The 24,553-nt window shown below is 36.5% G+C and overlaps 2 protein-coding genes across 2 annotated transcripts in view; one reads left to right on the top strand and one right to left on the bottom strand.

Moving 5' to 3' along the window:
• Positions 1 to 581: 581 nt before the first annotated feature.
• Positions 582 to 24,553, bottom strand: part of LOC121408499 (HEAT repeat-containing protein 6-like) — a 64,222-nt gene continuing 40,250 nt past the window's right edge. The window contains exons 22-23 of the mRNA XM_041599979.1: positions 20,049 to 20,196; positions 582 to 1,306 (exon numbers count right to left, since the gene is read on the bottom strand). Coding sequence (XP_041455913.1) covers positions 1,122 to 1,306; positions 20,049 to 20,196 — 333 coding nt within the window. The 3' untranslated portion in view covers positions 582 to 1,121. The remainder of the gene's footprint in view (positions 1,307 to 20,048; positions 20,197 to 24,553) is intronic.
• LOC121408500 (putative nuclease HARBI1) lies at positions 22,210 to 24,222 on the top strand. Its single transcript, XM_041599980.1, has 2 exons — positions 22,210 to 22,943; positions 23,049 to 24,222. The coding sequence occupies exons 1-2, from the start codon at positions 22,531 to 22,533 to the stop codon at positions 24,037 to 24,039; spliced, it is 1,404 nt and encodes a 467-aa protein (XP_041455914.1). The 5' UTR covers positions 22,210 to 22,530; the 3' UTR covers positions 24,040 to 24,222.

The following is a 24,553-nucleotide window of genomic DNA, read 5'->3' as shown; positions in this document are numbered from 1 at the left end:
ATTATGTAATCATAAATAATCAAGTGATGCAAATATGTATCGTTACTATAAGGATGATTTTTAATGGCCCTCTAGCTTCCTATTATGAACCTACTTGAAACTTTGAAGTCAGTAGCCACATGACCATACAATGAAACTATTGATTGCAAACATATAACAGGTTAAGAGATATTTTCATATATACTGATACAATGGATTTTAAGCAACATATTCAAAGTCTATGCCATTTCTGGTTTAAATGAAGACTGCCCTCAAAAACCAGCACACACCTTAAAGGATTGGTACACATGGTGATTCATGTGATGTTGGGGTGTAGTGGTCTAGTGGTCTTTCAATCTGGGGGATGTGGGTTCGATTCCCAGCCATGGCGTGTTTTCCTCCAGCAAGAAATTTGACCACATTGTGCTGCACTCAACCCAGGTGAATTAAATGGGTACAAGCAGGAAGTGATTCTTCAAAAAGCTGTTAACACTAAAATTGGTAGACTAGCTTGGCTGGGGTAATATAGGAGTGCCTTAAGCACCTAACAAGGTGGATATGTGCTTACCGGCTGCAATTGTACATGATAAGAAGCCTATAATAGAATTAAAGGATTGATAGTAATAATAATCATAATAATATTGATAACTATATTCATAAAAATAATTTATCAGAATTATTCAAGAATTCTAAAATTTGGTAAATAGATGGTTTTGGGGGTAGATTTAGTTACTGATTACAAAAACAATGGAATAGCTCATCACTTTGTCCACAGGACAAAAAAAATGAATGTGTCAATGCAGTTTTCTGATAAATTAGAATGTATTTATGGTTATCAAAGATATTGGATCATCCCAAATTTATTTTTGTTTCCATCAACTCCTGCTTTGATGAAAATGGGTGATTTCAAGTTCAGTGTTGGTGTTGGTAGCATAATTTGGATTGTGTACAGTAGCTCCAAAACTTATTCTGAGTTTACACAAGCAATCACAATATTGATAGCTCAACACCTTGTGAGTGACTTTTAGGGACCATCTTCACTTTCATGTTTGGTGTTGTGCTCATGTACATGTAAAAATTGACCCAACGCCAACACCAAAAGGTCGACACTGAATTTCAAATCACCCAATGTGAACAGGGTTTCAATCCAGCGGAATCCCTCCTCCTGAGCTCATGCTCTGGGGATCGGTGTCATCCAGCATCACTTCTGTTGTCATGGCAACAAAGACCTGTTGCAGCATCTCCAAAGCTTCCATGGCTCCTGGTTCCAGCCCTGGGGTGCCCTCCAGCTCTGTGAGATGATCCCTTGCCAGGGCCACATCATTCCCTAGGAAATAGAACAAGGGATGAAGAAAAGGGCAATACGCTTGTTAATTGATAAAGCTTAACCCCAGAGTATTTTTAAAGCCATTTGTATGAAGTTATACATGACTTTGAAAACAATTGTTAAATGTTATTGGGAGCAAATCAACATTATATCATTTCAAATCAGACTACAGGACTTATATTCTTGTTGCTAACTATTCATTTCAATGTAAAAGTCTATATTTGTCTAAATTTGACATGGGTTTAAAAGAATCTGAGTCCCACTTCATTGAAAAATAAACAGGGAAAATACATCATGCACCGGTCTTAGTAAAGTCATGCACAACTCATAAACCAGCCTTCATGAAAGGACCCCGGCTGAATAACAGAAATGAATGGCCCCTATATAAAACAAAAAACAAACACCAGGGGCCCCGTCTTACAAAGCGTTGCAATTGATCTGATCAATCACAACTATGGATGGCCAGCAACATCAACATAGGAATGTTCAAAATGTTTTCTGGATATGACGTAAATTACATAAATTCATTGTTTTCTTGACAATGGTGTGTTCACCTTTGTTTACAAAGGACATTGTGCGAATTTCCTGTACAAAAAATTATGACACTGATGAATTTCCATAGAGTTACAAATGATTGGATCAATCATAAGTCTTTGTAAGATGGGGCCCTGCTATGGAAATAGTATGTATGTTTGTAATTCAGTAACATCCTATGAGGACTGCTAGAACGAAAGATCAAAACATCATTGGATTAAATATTCATCTTGGCATGAGATAAGAAGAATAGATTATGCATATAAGTTGAGCTCCTCTACTGTTCAATAATAGATGGAAAAGGGATACTGAGCGTGCGATAATAACCAAACCTGGACAACAAGCAAGGATACTGAATGTCTGTTTTGGATTTATTGTCAACTTTATAAATATTTTATCCAAGGTTCTAGAGTTCTGACAGATTCAATCCTCTAAAACACAAACAGGAAATGTCCATATATATGTAAGGGCAGTTGAAGATTTGTCATAATGTATTATTCATAACTACTGAAAAACTATTTTCCAGTTCTTTTCCTCTAATTTTAGCATTCATCATTCTCAGATGGCATTATAACAAAGGGTGGTGATAACAGCTCTTCTTCTGCTGTCATCACTTGGTCCAATAAATACATCAGATTGAGAGCAGAAGCCAGAAAAACAATTGAATATTTTGAAAAACAAGCCCATCAATTTAAGGTCATCAATGCATGCCAGAGCCATTGGTGGAATGGTCTTAGGGCCTTTTCACACGTGAATCTTGAATCACCATTGTAATGATGACTGCTAAATGTAATCGTGACTGTGATTAGCAATCATGATTCTAATCATATTCTAGTTTGGTTTCACACGAACTATATATTTTTATTATCAACATTTTTCACTGGAATCATCATTCAAATTACAATTTATTTTACTGTGTGAAAGTGCGGTAAGATTAAACCAGATTTTAGCACAAAAGTATAACAAAAAAAATCTTCAGAACCACCCTTTAATACACAATAGTGTTACTGAAGGTGTTCTTTTCATGATGTGAAAAAGTGAATTTGACCTTTTTTAATCCCACTACTGAGCAAACTGGAAAACTGAATGTAAGATGTTTACTTTAGCAAATTTGGTGGAAGGGGGGGGGGCAACCTGGATGAACAGGTAACACATTTCCATGTTGATGGATATAAAGATCGCATATTCACATGAAATTAATATGGAATATAGAATTTGACAAGCTCTATCTGGTGTATAAAGCGAATAGGGAGGACACAAGAGTGTTATGTAAAAGTTAAGCAAGACCAGCTGGAAAAATAACCATGTTACATATATATATGAGAAGATTTGATGTAGCTTTTAAGATGCCAGATGACTTGGTAGAGAAAAGTGCCTGCCAGAGAGCACGCATCTATTGAACTTTTGCTTTTTGCTCTTGAAGGCATGCGTTTAGTGAATAGATTGCCATTGCCATTTGCAATGTTGATATGATGTCATTTTTTTGCTCTTTTGTGCAGACCACCTAATGAGACAAAAAAAATCAATAAAAACATATCTCCTTATCACAAGGAAATGAAGAATATTTGATGATCTACTAAAATGACAAATATGTAAATATTGGGTCATAAGTAACACCTATCTCTGATGACTCTTTTGTTTCAACATATTACCAATGGAAAAATAACGACAGGCATGTGACTATAAGGTTGCATCAGCTGCATGAAACACTCAATAGATTGAATTTTACCCTATATCAATTAAATCCTCTATGCTGATTGGTTTAAATAGCACCATGTGACCAAACCTATTCAATGTATTTTGCGATGATGTTGAAAATGAAATGCCCACTGAAGAAAATTTACTATTCTATGACGTCAATGATGGAATAGTGCACTATTCCACTATTGATGTCACAGATCATGCAATCTCTCGGAGACTCGGACACACCGATCAGCGATGTGTCTCTATTTCGGGCAAGTACCATGAAGGGACGGCGCAGGCACTAATCTGCGTTCTGCTGAGTGTGTGGGTTCAGGAAAAGTAGCTCAGTAATTGTAGTGTGTTATCGACATTTTGATTCAGATTTTTAAAAATGAACTACGGGTACAAGAACTAGATTATCAAGATCTATTGTTTTAACTTATTAATAGTAGGATATAATTATAAAACATATATACCAGGCCTTTATATCCAAAGCATAGAGGGAATTATTACTCCTCGTTTGTACTGGCAAAGTAACTATCAACTAAATAGTAATGGTAAATAAATAATTAAATAGTAATGCCAGTCTAACCTCAGACAAATAAGTCCCACTATACTTACTCAAAGCCTGTTATATTTGTATACTATGCAATGGTTTGCACCCTCCATACTGCAAAAATATCTATTTATTCATATTTCATGCCCATCAGAAACTTCATGAGCTGAGAGATTTCCTTCATAGAAGAAAATGTATATAAATGAATTTGTCTTGTATCAAGCAAGCAACAATTACTCTTTGTTGACTTGATACTTCTGAATTATGCTTGCTTAGAATATCTTGCCTCATAAATGCATATTACTGTGGTAAAATATCTTCTAGGTTTATGAAAATATAATGACTCTCTCAGAATCTCAGTATAGGATAGGGGGATGTTATGAATCTTTCTCTACCCAATATCCAAGAGGATTAGGGCAGGATGAATTATGATCATCATCATCCTGTTCTAGTCCAATATCTTACCTATTGATGAAAGAAGGTTGATAGAGGATAGGAATCCAATCATAAACTCAATGCATACAAATAAAGTGAACACTAAATGAGTAATATGGGATCTGCCATTCAGGCAGAATTAAGTGGGAGGGGTTTCCCCAGTGGAGTAAGATTATAGCTTGAAATAGATGCACATGAAAAAAATCATAAAAGAAGACCTACAATACATAGCAATGTGTAATTGTATTTTTTAAATACACTTTTCTGTATTTCAACTTCGTGGTCACTGTTGTAAGCTTATTTGCTTTCTCAAAATCATCATGGATTTCATTGATTTTCATGTAAATTATTCAGATTGTATATTATGGGTAGTTACATGAGAATTGTCATGTGCATAAGGTTTATATCAAGATACAGCACTATACACTGCGATAAGAAGTAAATCTCAGAAAAAACGAAACCGAGATTTAGCGATCATTTATCATAACTTATCCATAAATAGAATAGACAAATGACCTACCAATTCAAAGCTTAGAATCTCCTCTTTCATCTGATATCACTTAGACTACTTCTCATTCACGCATGAGTGAGCAAAAACAATTTGAAGAAAGGATACCAAAAACTCATTTGGCGGGGGGTATCTGGGTTTCAAAAAGAAAACCACATTTTTGAAAAGTTCAATATCTGCTCTTTAATTGGATACCCCAATTACAGAAAATTGTCAAGAAATAAAAAAGTTCTGTTCATTTGAAATAAGGCTTGCATTTCCATAATATCATTAGATAAACGTGTTTTCACCAGTTTCCCACAGAAGCTATCGCATGGTGAACAAAAGATTTAATGCTTGGCTGATCGTCAACAAAACGGAGTGTCAAGTGAGTTTCAACGCTAGCCTGGAGAACCTCTTCATTTTATGAAATTATTGAAATTAAAGCCTTATTTCAAATGACCAGAACTTTGTTAATTCTTGACCATTTTCTGTAATTGAGGTATCAAACTTAAGAGCAGATATTGAACTTTTCAAAAATGTGGTTTTCTTTCTAAAACCCACATACCCCCCGCCAAATGAGTTTTTGGTATCCTTTCTTCAAATTTTTTTGCTCACTCATGCGTGAATGAGAAATAATTCTAAGTAATCTCAGATGAAAGAGGAGATTCTAAGCTTTAAATTGGTAGGTCATTTGTCTGTTTTATTTATGATTAAGTTATGATAAATGATCACTAAATCTCGGTTTCGTTTTTTGTGGGACGCACTGTATATCAACTGTGAGATAAGAAGTGAATCCCAACAAATTAATCAAATAACATCTAAAACATGTACCTAAAAGAGTTTGATTATACAGATTGTCAACATCAAAATTATGAGCGATATCCCCCAATTTGTTGCCCCCTCAAAGTGCTCCGATAGAAGATATGGCATCAATGGAATGGAATGTGTATAATCATAAAGGTATACATGCATCAAATTAATTATTTGATGCATGCTTCAAAGAAATGAAGTGTTTAAACTTTTCATTAACCACTGGTAATGGGAGTTTGTTGAATTAATATTACATGACAGACGAGAAAGCCATCCAATGTAAGTCACAAACTCAAACTTCTGAAATTTCATAATCCTCCTATTCTTTGATGGATTTCCTTCAAAGTTCAACCCTTTATCAATATTCTTATCCTTTTTTCTAACGCCTTCCATTTCAGAAACGAACTTAAATGTCAAGTCCACCCCAGAAAAATGATGATTTGAATACATAGAGAAAAATCAAACTAGCATAATGCTGAAAATTTCATCAACATCGGAAGTAAACTAAGAAAGTTATGACAATTTAAAGTTCCACTTATTTTTCATGGAATAGTTTTATGCACAATTTAGTCACATGCAAATGAGAGAATCGATGATGTCCCTCACTATTTATTTTGTTTTATATTGTTTGAATTATACAGTATGTCAATTTTTAAAGATTTGACAACAAGGTCCCACTTGAATGAACCATAAAATGTTATGGTTATGGTAATTCCACATGTCCAGGGAGAAATAAAACTTTGTTTCGCAGGACAATGAGGAGAAAATCAGAATATTTCACATTTCATATAATAAAATACAAAAGAAATAGTGAGTGAGTGATGCCATCAGTCTCCTCATGTGCATACAACTCTTTTTTGAAATTGAGCAAAACTTAAAAATGTCATAACTTTCTTATTTTACATCTGATTTTGATCAAATTTTCAGTGTTATGCTTGTTGGATTTTTCTCTTTTCATTCATATCAACTTTTTGGGGGGTGGACCTGTCCTTTAATATCAGGGTTAATATTCCCTTTAATCATCATGTTAGAAGAGTTAAGGCTAGGCAACCACTTGAGAACTGATTTGTAAACACTTGCAAACATAAACAATGGAAGGAATATAACAGCCATAAATCTTTGCATTACCCCCTGCACCACATGAAAGACAACGATACTTTACTCCTAATTTTTCATCAACCCTCAACCTACTTTTTTTAAAGTCAATTTTTTTTTCCTGATGAAATGAAATATTGCCAATCAGGAGACGTGTCTGTGCTGATCTTTCTGAGCATCATATATCATAATACTTTAACACAAGAAGATAGTCAGACCTCAAAACTCATTGCAAGAGTTATGACATGGGAAGCTTTAATGTATTTGTTTTCTCCCTATCAATTTGATATGAGATGAGTGTCATACAGAAAAAAAAATTGATCAATTTCCAAAACTGTTATTACTTACTTTTCCTCCTAAAAGTAATCCACACAATGTTTGCAAAAGAAAGTTCTTTAAAAACTTTAAATTTCTTGCAAGAATATATTTCAAATGCAAACTATTGTCCATTCCAAATCTTATTTGTTTTCTCAAAATGGGTTTTATCTTTTCTTTTCCTTGCTGCATGGCATTTAATACCATGTTCATACATGTTTTATGTGATTCACAAAAATCATTATCATTATTGTCAATATCTTTGTTTTTTTTTGAAAAAAATGAGTTTTTTATAATTTAGAGCAGACCCATTGTTCTGTCATCAAACTGCTCTAAAGCAAGATAAACGCAGGCTTGTTGCTCTTTGTGACATCACACTCAATCTCATATAATTTGATAAATTTTTTTGAATTATGATAAATATTCCTATTCATTAGGTTAAGTGGAACTAGGTTGTGCCTTCTCAATACAATATTCATCTGAATTGTCTTGGGTACTGGAAGGAGGATGGATGAGGGGTAATAATGAATGGGTGAATCTCTGTGGGTCGATTTAATGAACCAATATTTATTGAGTGAATCTGAATCTCAGCCGCACAGGATATTACACAGGTCAGGCATCATGGTCTGACTGGTTGCATTTCTCAGAAAGGGACCCCCTTTCACACCCGAATATTAACACCTATAATTCACTATACTCAGGACATATTAACTGTAGACATCAAATTGAAAGAAGCAAATGGCAAATTCACATTAAAGTGTAAAATCACTTCTTCTCATTTTTGTAGTAATGTATATTACCAAAAAAAATCAAATGTTAAAATTTTCTGTAAACCAGTTTGACTTCCCATAAAAGTATGTATCTGTTTACAAATTTCAATGCAGGCACTTTTTTGGAGGCGATGCTTTGTTAAGAAAAAAGTTGACATGCCCCCTCTAAAAAAAAAGTTTTCACTACCAAGTGAAGGTGATTGTGGTCAAGAAAAAAAAAAGATTTTCTCACCAAAATGAAGGTGACATTGGTAAAAAAAAAAACTCCCAAGCATCCCAACCCCCGGGCCATGATGTTATTCATCCACGATCTGTGCATGCCATAGAAAAAGGTTTATACTGAGTGATCTATAGTAGATATGGATATAGTATTATAACCGTGAACTCCTGAGGGAAACTATAGTTAAGTGCAAAGATAATCATGTTTAGTATACAAAATTTATGTTGTTATTTTCCTCAAGATATGCCCCCCATCCTCATAACGTTTTCTGTCTAGTTCAAACGACTTTAAAGGTCCATTATATATTACTTTACAGTGTATCTATTTAATTCCTGCTTTAAAAAATTTGCCTTTAAATTTGAACAAATAAAATATACATAGGCTTAAAAGAGAAATGAATACATAGATTTATACATTAAAACAATGTTTTCAAACTGATGACCATGATTCCTGGCCATTTTGATCAACTATTTACATGAAATGTAGTTTATGTATGTAATACTTATCCACATATTTTGAAGTGTGGCTGTGTATATATCGATGTTTCCTGAATACTCGATTTATGCAGCTTGCTCATATCATTATTAAGTGCATTGTCTGGGAGCCTGAGACAAGTGTTGCCTTTAGCATGTTTGTATAAATCAAATACAAATACATCACAATGTCATTATTAAACAAACATCCCATCAAGTATTGTATTGGAAGGGAAAAGACTGTGTGTTTAAGGACGTTCCACAGTTATGTTTCTGTGCATCATTACCTGCGCATATTTTACACCCTGCGTGCTGATGTCACAATGGATGAACAGGTGATGAATCAGCTGTAGGTATGAGCAGATTTTTCTCATTATCTGCACATCCAATGTGTTAATGGAGCTAAGAAACTGGAATTATTCCATGCACCATTTTTTAAAAATACCTCTACAATTTCAAAATACTTTATTCTGCAGTGCTGCAAAGTAGGACAAATATGACCCCGACTTTGAATAAATGGTAGAGCGGTTTGCAATTTTTCCTCACATAGATACAAAGAATTTGGCATGTTTTTGGTGCTTTAAAAGCACATTTGCCTCTAATAAAAGTGCTGATAGTTTGAAAATAAGCACATGAACCCCTATGTTTTAATGTTTGCACCCTCTTAGGTGCAAACATTGCAAGCTCCATAACTTCCTCTACAACTTTGCAAAGTTAGGTGAAATTGTGACATCAGTTTGAATAAAGGCATTGCCACACCGCCCGAGCGTTGTTGGAGCGGTCGTGGAACGGAGAGAAAAAAAAAACATCACCGCTCGCTACCGTTCACCATTTTCGATTTCGATTGTTTTTTTTTTTTTTTCGATTTTTCCCCCAATTTTGTGAGCGAAATTCGGCCCTCTTTCCCTACCACTCCAACAATGCTTGGGCGGTGTGACCATGCCTTAAAGTGCAGCATTCACTGCACTTCTCAAGTATGTTACTGAAATTTCACATTTTAAATTGGGTTTTTGTAATCTTTCACACTTGTTAGACTCGAAAGAGAAAACAAATAGCAATCTGAATACAGTCTCCATCTTAACGACACAATTATTAACTATTTTGCAAGATTTGATGAAATTTTAATGGATTCTGACTGAGTAATAGAGATTCAAACTCATTGAAGTGATCTTGTGAGGTCTAAAAATGCCAAATTCTTTTGAATGCGTAATTCTTAAGAACATCCATTTAGGTGAACATTGAAGCTCTATAGCAAAAAAAATCAAGTTGAAGGACCCATATTAATTTTTGCATATATGGAATATTCAGGTGCTAAAGTATCGAAGTATGCAAAGTTTGGTGAAAATGACATGGATTTCCCTTTAACCGTGGAACCTCCTTAAGGAGAATAATTGCGTCCTGCAGAATCTACAGCATCACAATTCTGAAATGTCACAAGTAATCAATAAGCAGTCACCATATATAATTAAATGTTACAGAAATCAATCTTTCTGGCAATTTGTGGGGAACAAATAAAACTCAAGAGCAAATCATTCAAATGCACAATTTTCACAGAGACTGTCTTAAAAGGCCAATATAAAGTCATTCATCTTGCACAGCCTTGCTCTTGGAAGCTGCCTTGATTCCTATCTTTGCAGACAGTGTTAAGAACGAGAGGTGAAAGTCCTCACGCAAGCTCGCGGCATCTCACATTACCAGATGAGATGCTTATCGCGGGACGAGTGCATGGACGAACATGACAGCTGTGGCGTAATTTACAGCTGATCTCTGCAGCTTCTCTCCCACCGAGCTTTATACCCCGGAGTGTTTCCACTTTCTATTGGTAGCCATGAGATAGGGTGTTGACCCACTTCAGATTCTACTTCAGTTTTTCAAAGTCTTGTTCCTTCAGCCCCACCCCCCTCCCCTCCCAGAGTGAACCGCTGCGGTGAGGATGCCTTCAGGGGAATCCCCAGACGATTAAAGTATCCAGACATAAGAGGAATCAGAATGGATCTCTCTCACACAATCACAAACTGAGCAAAAGTTCTTTTGGTTCACTGTTGAAGTGTTAGCATTACGTAAGTTTCCTGGATATCTTAATCATATGAAAGTCGATGTAAAAGGCAGGAATACTGAAGTTTTAATTAACTGAAATAAATATTGCAAAAGCAGATATTGGTGAGAATATGATATAGTGATATATAAAGATATGGACACATTTGTTTACATTTAAAGCAATATGTATTCACATTTCAATTCTTTTAAATTCAAAACGAACTTATCATACAGAAAACCTATCAATAAAACAAACAAACCCAACTATCGATAGAAAGTGCTTTTATAATTTCACATACATGTATTCTATAATAAGCTACACTTTCAAAAAGTCATGTTCAGATCTCTGGCTCCTTATTCATGTCACTTAAATATTTTCCTTGATTCAAGTTTTAATTATTAATATAAGTTAAACAGAAATCTGTATCTTTTAAAATTCAGCTCCTGTTTACATCCACGGTCTCAAACTTTCTGATTTGTTTTCATGGTAACATTTGAGATCAAATGAAATTAGTAAAACTGCTGGGATACTCTAAGTTCACTGAATATATGATGTTTCACTTTCTATGACAACAAAATCATTTTCTCTTTTGGCATTTCCCATTTTTTTTTAGGTTCAACAATAATTGTATCTCATTCACAATTTCATCATTAAAAGACTCCTATATCCAATGGTCACTAAAATGCAGAAGTTAAAATTACAAATGTAGACAGGGCTATCAATTGGCTTACTTGTGTTTCATACTAGTTCTTTAACTTCTTTTCACCTGAAACAGCAAACCTGGAGGTCGCCCCCAAACTATTTGACAATGAAGCAGTAATTAAATCCAAAATTAATGAAAGTTTGAAAATGTATAAATGGACATCAAACAAAAATCCACAAATGAAAATAAAAATTATTTCAAGTTTGAAATCAACAGATTACAAAACCAACATAGTTTATTACAATTTTGTTTCAAAGTTTATTTTCAAGTTTTATTATTCATTTTGGCCCTAATGACCATGTACAGTATACACAGGATAAAGCATTGACTTAAAGTTAACAAACCCAATTTGAATACATTTACAGCACTGCACCTCTGTCGGTCATGAAATAAACATCAAACCTCTAGATCCAAATCAGCGCAGGCAACATTATATTAACAGGATTAACCTACTTACAACACTTATTACTATTCAGGGAAGCTAAGGTCACACCAAGGTGTTAGTCCAATTAAAATCAGTCTAACAAACTGGTATCTGGGTTAATTTGATCCTTAAAGTGGATAAGATAAATGCAGTGAAAAAGATGAATGAAGCAGAAGTTGTGATATATGTCTCACTGCACATTGATTGAAATGATAAAGCTTAAAACAAGTATTACATCTACTAGGAGTAGAAGTAATCCTCCTCTTTATTCTTCCTTTCTACTACTGATGTAACTGTTGCTGCTACTACTACTACTACTACTGCCGCCGCCACCACCACCCCCACCACCACTACTACTACTACTACTACTACTACTACTACTGCTACTGCTACTACTATTATTATTACTAGTACTACCACTACTACAAGTACTACGACTACTGCTATTACTCCTAGTACTACCACTACTACTAGTACTAATACTACTACGACTACCATACCACTAGTACTACTACTACTAGTACTACTACTACTACTACTACTATTATTACTACTACTACTACTACAATTTCAATTGTTTGTACCAACAGAGCCACCATTAAGGGCAAATCTATATTTGAGAAATGTTTCTTTGGTTTATATAATATACAAATGAATTTGATTCCTCATGGAGAATGTAAAATTATAATTCATAATGACTAGTTGTACACGCAAATCCTCTTCATCATCAAATCAATGCAAACCAACTTTTTCTTTCATATTATACTATATAATACAATACAAAAATAGTAATAATGATCTTGTGACATCATCAGCTACTTCATCTATTTTGTAGAAATACATATTAAGCAGAAACAATATTTTGCTAGCCTGACTTGGATGAAATTATCAGTGCCATGTTTGCCTAATATTTCCTTAATTCGTTCATATCCGCTGGTTTGGGAAACAGCTCTGTCCTTTAAAATATGTTCTTTTAAATGTGCCAATCAAATCCAACAGCAGGTGTGAGTACTAGTTTTGAGTATTTCCAGGTAGAACTAGTCAATGATACTGCACAGCATATAGCCTACAGGATATTGACACACATGTCCTACAACATACAAGGCCCATCTCTATCAGCCCTAATATTCCAGTTTTCCTGCCAGTAAAATGCCCCGATGAGAATAATCTTGAGATTACAGTATTTGTAATACAGTCCAAGGTTGTGTGTTCTTATAGAGGCCATTCTCATTACGCTTTCTAAAACTAGTTTATTGGAAACTGATTTAGGAAACCAGTTTGGAAGATCGCTTGTCTAGTGTTTCCACTTGATCACGCGAAAGTGGTTTTCAAAATCACTTCACGTAAAGCGATCTTGTTGCTATGGAAACACTCTCAGTGGGGTGAGACGTTTCACGTGAAATTCAAAACCGCAGTGTAGGCATTCTACACCTGTCATGTGGAGTAGCGCGCTCAAAAGATCGCTTCCTGAAGAATAGTTGTGTCCTCACTTATGCTAAAACTTGTTTAAGTTGGCAAAGCGATTATGAAAAATACATCGCAAGGTGGTTTTCTGAACCGGTTTGAAAGATCGCGTCCAAGATTGCTTCGACCGTTCTCACTACACATTCAACTAGTTTAAACTAAACTAGTTTTAGGAAGGTAGTGAGAATGGTATCATAATTCATGAGCCACCAGCATGGATAATCATGACAAGAAAGCACAGGCCGCGAACGAGAGAATTAAGAAACTAAAGAAATATTCAACTATATACCATGATTGAAGTAGCTGGGAAGAACAAGGGTTAATCAGCAGAAGTATGAGTGAGATCCTAGTGTTTAAATGAGGTTTGTAATCACTTTAAGAAAAGAAACAATGATCAATTTTGTAGACCAATAATGTGAATGAATGAGAGCATAAGGGTATTGGAGGTTCAGCTATTTTGTGGGAGTCAGTTCAAGGTTAAACTTTCCCAAAGTTGCGAAATATCTCTCTACATGTATTTGGTTAATTATCCAAATACTTTGCAAGTGAAGACAAACTATGGATTTCATTCAGAGTAATTTAATGACCCAATATTATCAGACACAATTCAAAATGTGCCTGCTTCATAAATCAGATTACATTCAATACTCAAGAAGTAATTTTTTAAAAATTATGACAAAAGTTTTTCTGTATTGGTCCAATATATTGAGGTATTCCACATTTGTTCAGAATGCTATATATTTATGAGCAAAGTCTGTAGGTGCTATAATCATCAAAGCCAGATTAGGTCACAGCGTTCAGAAAGGCTGCAGAGGATAGCCGAATATTTCAAGGTAAATTTTTCAATGCATTGAGAACAAATGTGAATTCCTTGAATTAAAGCTAAATGATAGTAGCTGCAGTAAAAAACACTAATTCATGTGAAAGTCTGTAAAACCAAGGTTAAGTATTCCTATATCGTGGATGATACAGACAATTGGGTGGTCATTATATTGGATTCTGTAAAAAGTCATTTTGAGATCGTTACCAGAACTGGAATTTATCTTTAATTTTACGTATGGGCTGATGGAGATGTGGTCTTTGTAATGTCCAGATTCCACTTCATTATCTGCTGATGGGGCTATAGTCTTTAGATTAAATGCGAGGTCAGTCTGATGGGGACCCACCTTAGGTAGAGCCTCAAAGAACAGGAATATTTAACCTGTTGCCTACTTAAACCAGGTGATCCCTGTGCTAAGTCTATGGGACCTGATGAATTCAGAAGTCAAGGATTTTATACTGGAATCTTGTTTTGTATTAACCAAAGTGGTATATCTCTCCTCTTGGGTATTAAGGAATATGACCTCTCTATGATCCCCATTTCTCAATCCTAAAAAAATTATTGAAATTTCAATTTTAGAGGCAGTATTGGTATGAACCTGCCCTCTACCGTTTTTTGTTGGAACTTTAGAAAGTGGTTGTGAGGTACCATGAAAAAACAAGAACTAAAAAGAGCTTTAATGGCAAAACAATACAGCACTATTGTACAAAAGATGATTTTAAAAAAGCTAAAAATGTAATGAAATGAATAGTGTATAATCTGAGGCTTCTTTGTTCTTCCCCGTTCATGAATTCATTTAATTTTTAAACAAACATTCATTTACAAAATTAGAATAATATGTTATGAGAGGTAGGAAAAAACTTTCTGTTTACTTGGCCATCTTGTTCTCTTTGTTCGTACCTGAGCTACAGATGCAGGGTTGCAGACTCTATATGCGTGACGTAGATTAGCAACTAACAAGAGAACAAGATGGCCAAGTAAACATCAGCAAGATTTTCCCATATTCTCATTATATTTTTCTAGATGGTCACTTGAAATGTTACAAAGAAACCTGGGTTATGACTGGTAAGACTGAATAAAACATGCTCGGTAATTATGTTAAGATATTCAGAAGAAGAATATGTTGAACTATTTGTAATGGATTAAATTGATTTATCAGAATACCGGAACGGAAAAGGCAAAACCAGAACCCCCACACATCTGACGGATCCCGGTTTTCCATATATCCGACCAAGGCCTTTTTATAACTTGGAGTCATATTTGATGACTTTTTCATTGGATGTTATAGAATATCTGCATGGTTCATATCATACTGGTATACAATTTAAAACCATGTCTTTTCAGCTGCTTACATTTTAAGTAACATATTTGCCTACACTACATGGCAGCTACATGTAGACACACAAAAAATTAAAATTAACCCAAAGTCCCCCGGCAAAAGGACTTGCTTGAGATAATCAATAACATTGAAATCGACCAACACTAAATGCAATGATTGTCACTCCTAAATTTCAGAAGCATCCCCCCCCCACAAAAAGGGCCCTTACTCCAAAAAGGTACCTTAGTTTACACTTTATACTGATTTGAAATTAAGAAGGGGGTAGAGTTCTATTTGTGTTCAACTGTAGGCAATAAATGGGGCAGAGCAAGAGATCCATGAATCTGCACCTGCTTTTGATTCAAAGAGGTTGTCTAACCTAGATATGAGCTTAGTGCGTAGTCCCTAGTTTTCCTTGATACAGAAAATGGGAAAAATGCCCAAAATTCAAGAAAACACAGAATTCACTGAAATTTAAGGGCCAAAATATTGACTGCAAAGTAAAACTTCCATTAAAAAAAACGCCATGAAAATCAGAGTAAAATGCATAAAACAAACACTGTGCATAAATTAAAAAAATCTGGCCATCAATACCCTTCACAGAATTAAGTACGTGTATGACAAGCTATACCTGCACTGATCTGCACAGAAGATTAGATATTCTTTACATTATTTATATATAACTGCTTTATCAGAAGTTTTGTAGATGTCACAGAAGAACACATAATGTGTTGTTTAGAACACCAAAGATCATGAAATTGGCATCTCAGACAACAGGAAGCTGGGGTCTCTAACTTAGAGGAAATTCAAAGGGGAATCCTTGCAAATTCATGAATTGACTGAAAAAGCGGGTAATTAAAGTGATTGGTTAACATTGGTTTGACTTTTAAAAAATCTGACCTAGAAGGTCAAACTTGTCCCCTGTGTGTGTGATATGTTACAAAAATGAAGCCCTGAAAAAATTGCGTTCGAAAATCATTATTTAGTGCTTCAAAAATTGAAATACAAAGTGACCGGAAACACCATCTTAATTTCATCCCATACAGTTATGTGTACTAATTAGGCGTCTATAAGACGCCTATTTACAAAATCGGGGTTTGTCTTGTAGTTTTAGCTTTTCATTCTCAATAATGTTTGTTTTCAGGGTTTCTTAGTTCTAATACATGCACTTGTACACATGTTTCATCTTGGTTTGAGAATTTTTTAAATCCGCTGGTCACAAAGTTAAACAATACCTTTATCCCTATCTAGGCCGGGGGGGGGGGCCTCGGAGGCCCCCCCTCAACAAATCGCGCGAAATTTTTTTGACAGCGCCGCTCACTGACTTTTTACTTTCAAGTCTTGCGCAACTTTTGAGACCAATTTTGCGTCACCCGGGTATGTGGTTCCGAAATTACGCAACATTATGTAAGTGCATGTCAGACCGAAAATTGCTCAAAAACGTGATTTCGTGTACAAAGTCAATGCAAATTGTGTTTTCAACCAAAATTCATAAATGTATGATTATTTTTAGTTTTGCTTGTCTAAATGTATCCATTTTATGCTTTTTATGATCACAGAAGAGTCCCCAACAAATTTCATTGAAAAAAAAATGAAAAACAAAAGGTCAAAAAACAAAGAAATACATAAGAAATTGCAAAAAACAATATAATACATAAGAAAACGATTTGATATCACAATTTTTTTCATGTACACTTGGTAAAGACAGCACAAAGAGTTAATATACCAAAAATTAGTACATTTGGAGCTTTATTTTGGGAGTTAGACGAAAAAGTATGATTTCGCATACTAATTACGCATAAATTAGCATAATCACTTAATAACAATTCGCATGAAATAAATTACTATACGATCTTGTAGATTATGTCCCAGGCGACCCGCGTGCCAATTTTCGGCGCGATCGCGCGGTCGACAGCCGAGATCTTAGGGGGGGCCTGGGAGGCCCCCCCCCCGGCCATAGGAACTCCCAAAATACCCCGGCCTAGATAGGGTTAAGAAACACAAAACAATGACAATTTGATTGAAACTACGTGGATAAGGGATAATGTACATGTATCTAAATAAGTTTTTGGTACAGAAAAATCGTAAAATAGCCTTAAAAGTAGGCATACTCAAGCTTTTTTGTACTCATCGGGGTAAAATTGCATGAATGAACAGAACACTAAACTGAAACAATTTATAATAGAACTGAAATAGACAATGGATGCTATACAATGAGCTGTGGTTGGCTGTTGAGGTATTACAAATTATGGTTAGTAAACAGTAATTTTAGTTACTTGGCTTCAATAGTGGCCGTTTACTAAGCCTAATTTGTTTACCTCGAGTGCCAATCACAGCTCGTCATTTAGCGTCCATTTTCTCTTTCAGTTCTATTATATATTTTTTCATTCTATTGTTCTGTTCATTCTGCAACTTTACTCAGATGAGTGCTTATTGAAAAGCTTAAGTACATCCGTTTTTAAGACTATTTTATGATAATGCATTTCATAACAGCAGGCAACAAAGAGTCACATTTCCTTCAGTTTTCCTTTAGATGATTAAAGGGGAAGTTCACCCTGACAAAAATTTTATTGTAAAAATAGCAGAAAAAATAATAAAAAATATTGCCGAAGGTTTGAGAAAAATTCATCAAATAATTAAAAAGTTATTAGAATTTCAATTATTTGATTTGTGACGTCATATGCGAGCAGCATTCCTACATAGCGAATGGTAAAAAATCAATGAAATTTCATTTTCTCAGAAAATTAAAAATGGTTTTTCACTGTACCTTATGTATATCAATAGACAAATCATTTCACACCCGATCATGAATAGAAAACAAAATCAAGTCATCAGGAACCATGCAAAATTTGAAATTCATGCATTTTATATTACATAACACATGGGGCAGCTGCTCGTTTATGACGTCACAAATCCAAAACTTTGAACTCTAATAACTTTCTTACTCTTTGACGGATTTTCCTCAAACCTTCAATAATAATAATAATAATTAGACCATTTATATAGCGCAGTCACTATGTAAATATACTCTACTGCGCTGTAGTGTAACAGAGCTCCCAACAATGCTACTGCTCAAACAAATTAAACAATTATGCATATAATACAATTAACCAAAAACTTCTGAAAAAAGATGGGTCTTCAATAAATGTTTGAAGATATGTCAACCAATATTTTTAAATATTTTTTCTGCTATTTTTACAACAAAGTTTTCTTCAGGGTGAACTTCCCCTTTAAAAGAGGAACAATATTCATTTTTTTTAAAATAGGCATTACTAGATTGTAAAATCAATATTTCAGCAAAGTTCTGAAGAAACATATACATGCAAAACCTGCTACAAAAAAGAAGCCATTTTGTGAAGCATCTATAAAATAACAAGTGGAATGCCTCTGGCCGTCTCACCTGCATCACGCGGTTCAAGACAGCAGCAGTGCTGACTTTGAATACTACTCTAACTCGCACAAGATGTTCAGTGATACATGGTTACTCTTATGTCCACTTTTTATGAACTAGACCAATAAACTTACAGAGATATGATGGTTATTCAACAAAAAACCCCAACATGGCCAAAGTTCATTGACCTTACATGACCTTTGACCTTGATCATGTGACCTGAAACTCGAACAGGATGTTCAGTGATACTTGATTACTCTTATGTACAAGTTTCATGAATCAGATCCATAAACTTTCAAAGTTATGATGGTAATTCAACAGATACACCCAATCCGGCCAAAGTTCATTGACCTTTGACCTTGGTCATGTGACCTGAAATGCGCACAGGATGTTCAGTGATACTTGATTACTCTAATGTCCAAGTTTAATGAACTAGACCAATAAACTTTCAAAGTTATGATGGTAATTCAACAGATACCCCCGATTCGGCCAAAGTTCATTGACCCTAAATGACCTTTGACCTTAATCATGAGACCTGAAACTTGCACAAAATTTTCAGTGATGCTTGATTACTATTATATCTAAGTTTCATGAATCAGATCCATAAACTTTCAAAGTTATGATGGGAATTCAACAGATATCCCCAATTCGGCCAAAGTTCATTGACCCTAAATGACCTTTGACCTTGGTCGTGTGACGTGAAACTCATGCAGGATGTTCAGTGATACTTGATTAACCTTATGTCCAAGTTTCATGAACTAGGTCCATATATTTTCTAAGTTATGATGACATTTCAAAAACTTAACCTCAGGTTAAGATTTTGATGTTGATTCCTCCAACATGGTCTAAGTTCATTGACCCTAAATGACCTTTGACCTTGGTCATGTGACATGAAACTCTAATAGGATGTTCAGTAATACTTGATTGACCTTATGGCCAAGTTTTATTAACTAGGTCCATATACTTTCTAAGTTATGACGTCATTTCAAAAACTTAACCTCAGGTTAAGATTTGATGTTGACGCCGCCGCTGCCGCCACCGCCGCCGCCGCCGTCGGAAAAGCGGCGCCTATAGTCTCACTTTGCTTCGCAGGTGAGACAAAAAGCATAGCAAATTTTGATGCGATACCAGGAAACTTCTTGATTGGACAACTTGGTGAAGCTCTGTGAATACGACCAAATGGCAATGAATAGTTTGACTTACCATGTGGCTTGGACGCTGAACTACTCGTAGCTGAAAACTTTTGGACGTTTGCTTGCATCATTTCTACATTCCCTTTCAAGACTGTGTTCAGGTGGAAAAGATCCCCTTCATCAACCAGCAGGGCAAGATGGATTATTGTTTGACATAACTGTGTCAAAATAAAACGAGGATACCATCATGAATGCATGTGTAACCAATGAATGCAACCCCACAGATTTATTTACACTTGGGTAACATCTAATGAATATTTTGCTACGTACTGTAGTGCCATCATTACACAGTCACATGCTGATTTATCCATCTCATAGACTGTAGCAGGTTTATAGCTAAGGCCTCAGTCGCAAAACACTGGACCTCGTCCAATGTGATCAGATTTACGTGACATTTCCTTACGGTATGCCCGTGTTGCGAGAAGTGACAGTAGCACCACAGTGCATGCGAATAAATTCTACATGAGAGTGAAACATTTGGTATTCTTTTAAATAGAAATTGAGATCAAAATGCAAATCTCGTAACACATGCTTCTGCATAATGTAGTCTGAAGCATTGCTGTGACTTGGTTGATTGTACAAATAATTATGGAAGGTCAACTTCTTAAAGTGGTTCATAAGTCATGGGAAGGGTCCACAAGAACGAGGATCCACGAGCCTTAGAGCGCATGAGGCCAACTTTTATGCACGTTTGTCAATATCAAATGCAGAGCTACCAAGTCTCACGCATTATGCGTGAGACTCAAGCATTTTGGACTCTTGTTCATCCCCTCAAATCTCTGTCTCACGAAACTATCACAGCCTATCCCCATATACAATGTACACAATGTCTGTGATCTCACTCAGATTCACAGAAAATCTCACGCATAGCTGGTCTTTGAACTTGGCATCTCTGCAAATGATTTGCCGCTTAGCCTGCATCATCAATGTACACTTAAAATATACACTCCAGAAAACGCCATAGTCAATTTTAACCATGTAGTAGTCACCTAAGAACCTTCAGGGCACATTTTGTAATTGAAAGCAAGGTTTGTAAGATGAGTCTAAACAGGAAATAGGATGTGGACACATGAAACCCTTGGCATTGTGGGAATACCACCCAAATCACATGACTTTACGCATGACTGGTAGTTCTTGTGCAAAAATTAGATACCTATTTTTTCTCTCTTTTTTGTTTTAATTCAATTCAATTCAAATTTATTTCCACATCTGATTAAAAAAACAAGTACAAATTCATATGCAGATATATATATACAATAAAAAAACATTAAAATGAAACATAATCAGTTCGGAATCATAATTTGGTGGGAATTGAGAAAGGCCAAAGGCCTATCAGGGTTATTCCCAAAGGTAATAAAATTTACATAAAATGTTTCTTAAATATAAACAAAATATAACACAAAAGATTTTAGATAAAACAATCCCATTTTCTTGGGGTTTTTTTTATTTCCTATATTCAAACCCTCAACAATTTTCAAAAGTTATAAACTTTGCCTTGGATGTGTGAAAGTAGCTAAGGATTCCAATCTTCAAAGAGGGATGCAACCATTAGCTGATCAAAATAAAAGAATTGAGTCTGATATGACATCTAAGAAAGGAGACTAGTTGTGGTTATCTTGTGCGAAAAAAAAAATAAATAAATAAAAAAGGGCATGTCTTTCTGACACATGGCCCATGCAAATACTCAAATGCCCCCTAAATCTTCAACTCAAATCTGTGCTTTATGCATCTGTCATCTTTCTTCTCAAGACAAATTTCAATTACAGTGCAAATCTATGGAAGAATTAATGTTTGCATGGGAAAGTGGCTAGATACTCTTCCACAAAGAATTAACCTTCAAGTGAAAACATAATACATGTACTTCAGTAATGGGAGTTCAAGCTATTATCTCCATCAATATACATCACTCAAGCTCTTATTACCAAGGTTCACATCTGTCATCATTTGCAGTCAACCTTTTTTTCAGTCAGGGTGCAATTACAATAAATCCCCAAGTCCTGAGCCCGTAACACAAAGCTTTGGAATCATCGTAGAACATTTAGTTTTACGATTGACTGCATTGACTACAATTTACAATCATTGGTGAAAATCAAATTACGATTAACCGCTGTTTGTGTCACGGATCCCTGATTTTTAGAAACCAAGGTCCCCTGTCATAGAATAGTAGCCTAGGTCACATAGCCCGGCCGGTGTCCGGCATCGGTGGAGCTCGGTGGATTTTTGAGGTGTCGCCGAGCTCCCCTCATCGGTGGCATAGCTCGGTGACGTGACCGGGCTCCGTCCGGAAATCTACAGGCGACCGACCAAACACCGGCCGATGACCGTCCGGAGTCTGTCTCAAAAGTGGAGATTTTTTTCGGCCGATGTGGCAGCAACTACCGGCCGATGGTCGGCCGGACATCGGGGGGTATACGGCCGGTACCCGAGCAGGTTAAAGGACACCGTGCGATCACCGGCCGGGTTGTTAACGGGCTTCGAACACTGCCCGGCCGATGTTCGGCCGGTGTACCTCGGACTTGGGGGGCCGATGGTCAGCTATTCCATACCTGTATATATATGTCCACCCTACCTGGAATGGTCAGTTCATCACTATGGCTGCACCGAGAAGACTACGAATGGCGTTGTTAGAACACGAGCTAGCTCAGGCGAGGTTCCAGTACAACTTGGTCCTGGCAGCACTGCTCGAAGAAGCCGAGTGGGAGCGACAGAGGGCCGGCAGAAGAATAAGACGTTGGTGGGTGCGCGAGTGGATCCTACGCAGACCTCGTTTCGGCCAGTATGAGACGCTCATGAGGGAACTCGAGGCCGAGCACGCTGCCGACTTCAAATCCTACCTCCGCATGGTGCCACAGATGTTCTATGAGTTGCTTGACCGAGTTGGCCCCCGCATTGCCAAGACCACAACGTAAGTTTACACTTTATGAACCTACTGTCAAATTGTGCTGAAATGTCTTCCATCCATATTTATTCTAGTTTGATTTTATTCATATTTCACCCTCTTCTGTTGCAGGCATCGAACCCCCTTGGATCCTGGGCTGAAGCTGGCGATCACCTTGAGGTTCTTGGCGACCGGAAGCAGCTATCATGATCTGGCGTTCGCGTTTCGTGTCCCACACAACACCATCTCTCTGTTCGTCCCCGAGGTCTGTCAGGCCATCTACGACGAATACGAGGACGAGATGTGGGCCACTCCCCAGACAGAAGATGAGTGGCGCCCGGTAGCCGAGGGATTCGGAGACAGATGGAACTTTCCCCACTGTTGTGGCGCGATCGATGGGAAACATGTCGCCATCAAGAAGCCCCCCAAGAGCGGCTCACTTTACTACAACTACAAAGGCTTCTTTTCCATCGTCATGCTTGCAGTGGTAAACTCTGACTACAAGTTCATCTGGGCGGATGTGGGGTCACCAGGGTCGTATTCCGACGCCGGCATCTTTAACCGGTCGCGACTGGAGCCAGGTCTGCGTGAGGGAACGATCGGACTACCCCAGCCGGATCCCCTACCAAATGACGACCAGGACACACCCTACTACATGGTCGGAGACGACGCCTTCCCCCTACGGCCATACATGATGAAGCCTTACCCTCATCGGCACCTGAAACGGGACGAGCGGATCTACAACTACCGGTGTTCCAGGGCACGCCGTGTGGTTGAAAACGCGTTTGGTATATTCGCCAATCGCTTCAGATGTCTGCTAACAACCCTGGGATTGAGACCGTCGAAAGTTACCAAGATCGTCAAGGCCTGCATGACCCTTCACAACCTCATGAGGACTCGTTACCCCAACCTTCAGAATGCTGACCTCGACCGGGAAGATGAGCAGGGTCAGATCATCGCGGGTGCATGGCGAGACCAAGCCGTGCTCGAAGATGTGCAAGCAGCAGGGCACGGGCCAAGATTGACCCGACCAGGCAAAGAACTGCGCGCATACCTCAAGAATTACTTTTGCAGTCCTGCCGGGAGTGTGCCATGGCAAGATGTGGCAATAAACCAGCAGTAACTTGTGTCTAATATTGTTACAGTATACCGGATGCAGCCACAGACATTCCATTATTCTTCTCAGGACTTAACGCATTTTTGATGTGTTATACTTTCCATTATTCAGTATGTTGTTTGCAAATAAATCTGTTATTGGGTAATCTTAAAACATTGCCTTTGCTCTTTTTAATTTGAACACTAGTAATAAATGCCAAAAGAAATCAAACCTGTTTGAAAGAATAAATCAATATTAAAATACACCAGTATGAATAAGATGAGATGTGTGTAAATAATACAACAGCAACACATTCATTGTGATTGAATTATTTTTAATCAAAGAATAATCGTCATTGTATCTTTTCTTTCACCTTTAAAAACTAACCTTTCATAAAGAAAAACACTTGTATCAACCAATATGATTAGCTTTGTAATTTTGTAATAGGCTTCAAATGATTGCCCATTAATATGTTTTCACCTTTTAAAAAGTATGTGTTTTTTCATAATGAGGAAGGATCTCCATTGTTTACATATCAGAT

Source organism: Lytechinus variegatus, chromosome 2 (assembly GCF_018143015.1).
Source record: "Lytechinus variegatus isolate NC3 chromosome 2, Lvar_3.0, whole genome shotgun sequence".
NCBI classification, from domain to species: domain Eukaryota; kingdom Metazoa; phylum Echinodermata; class Echinoidea; order Temnopleuroida; family Toxopneustidae; genus Lytechinus; species Lytechinus variegatus.
Note: the sequence above shows the minus strand (reverse complement) of the source record. Positions and strands in the feature narration are given on the sequence as shown.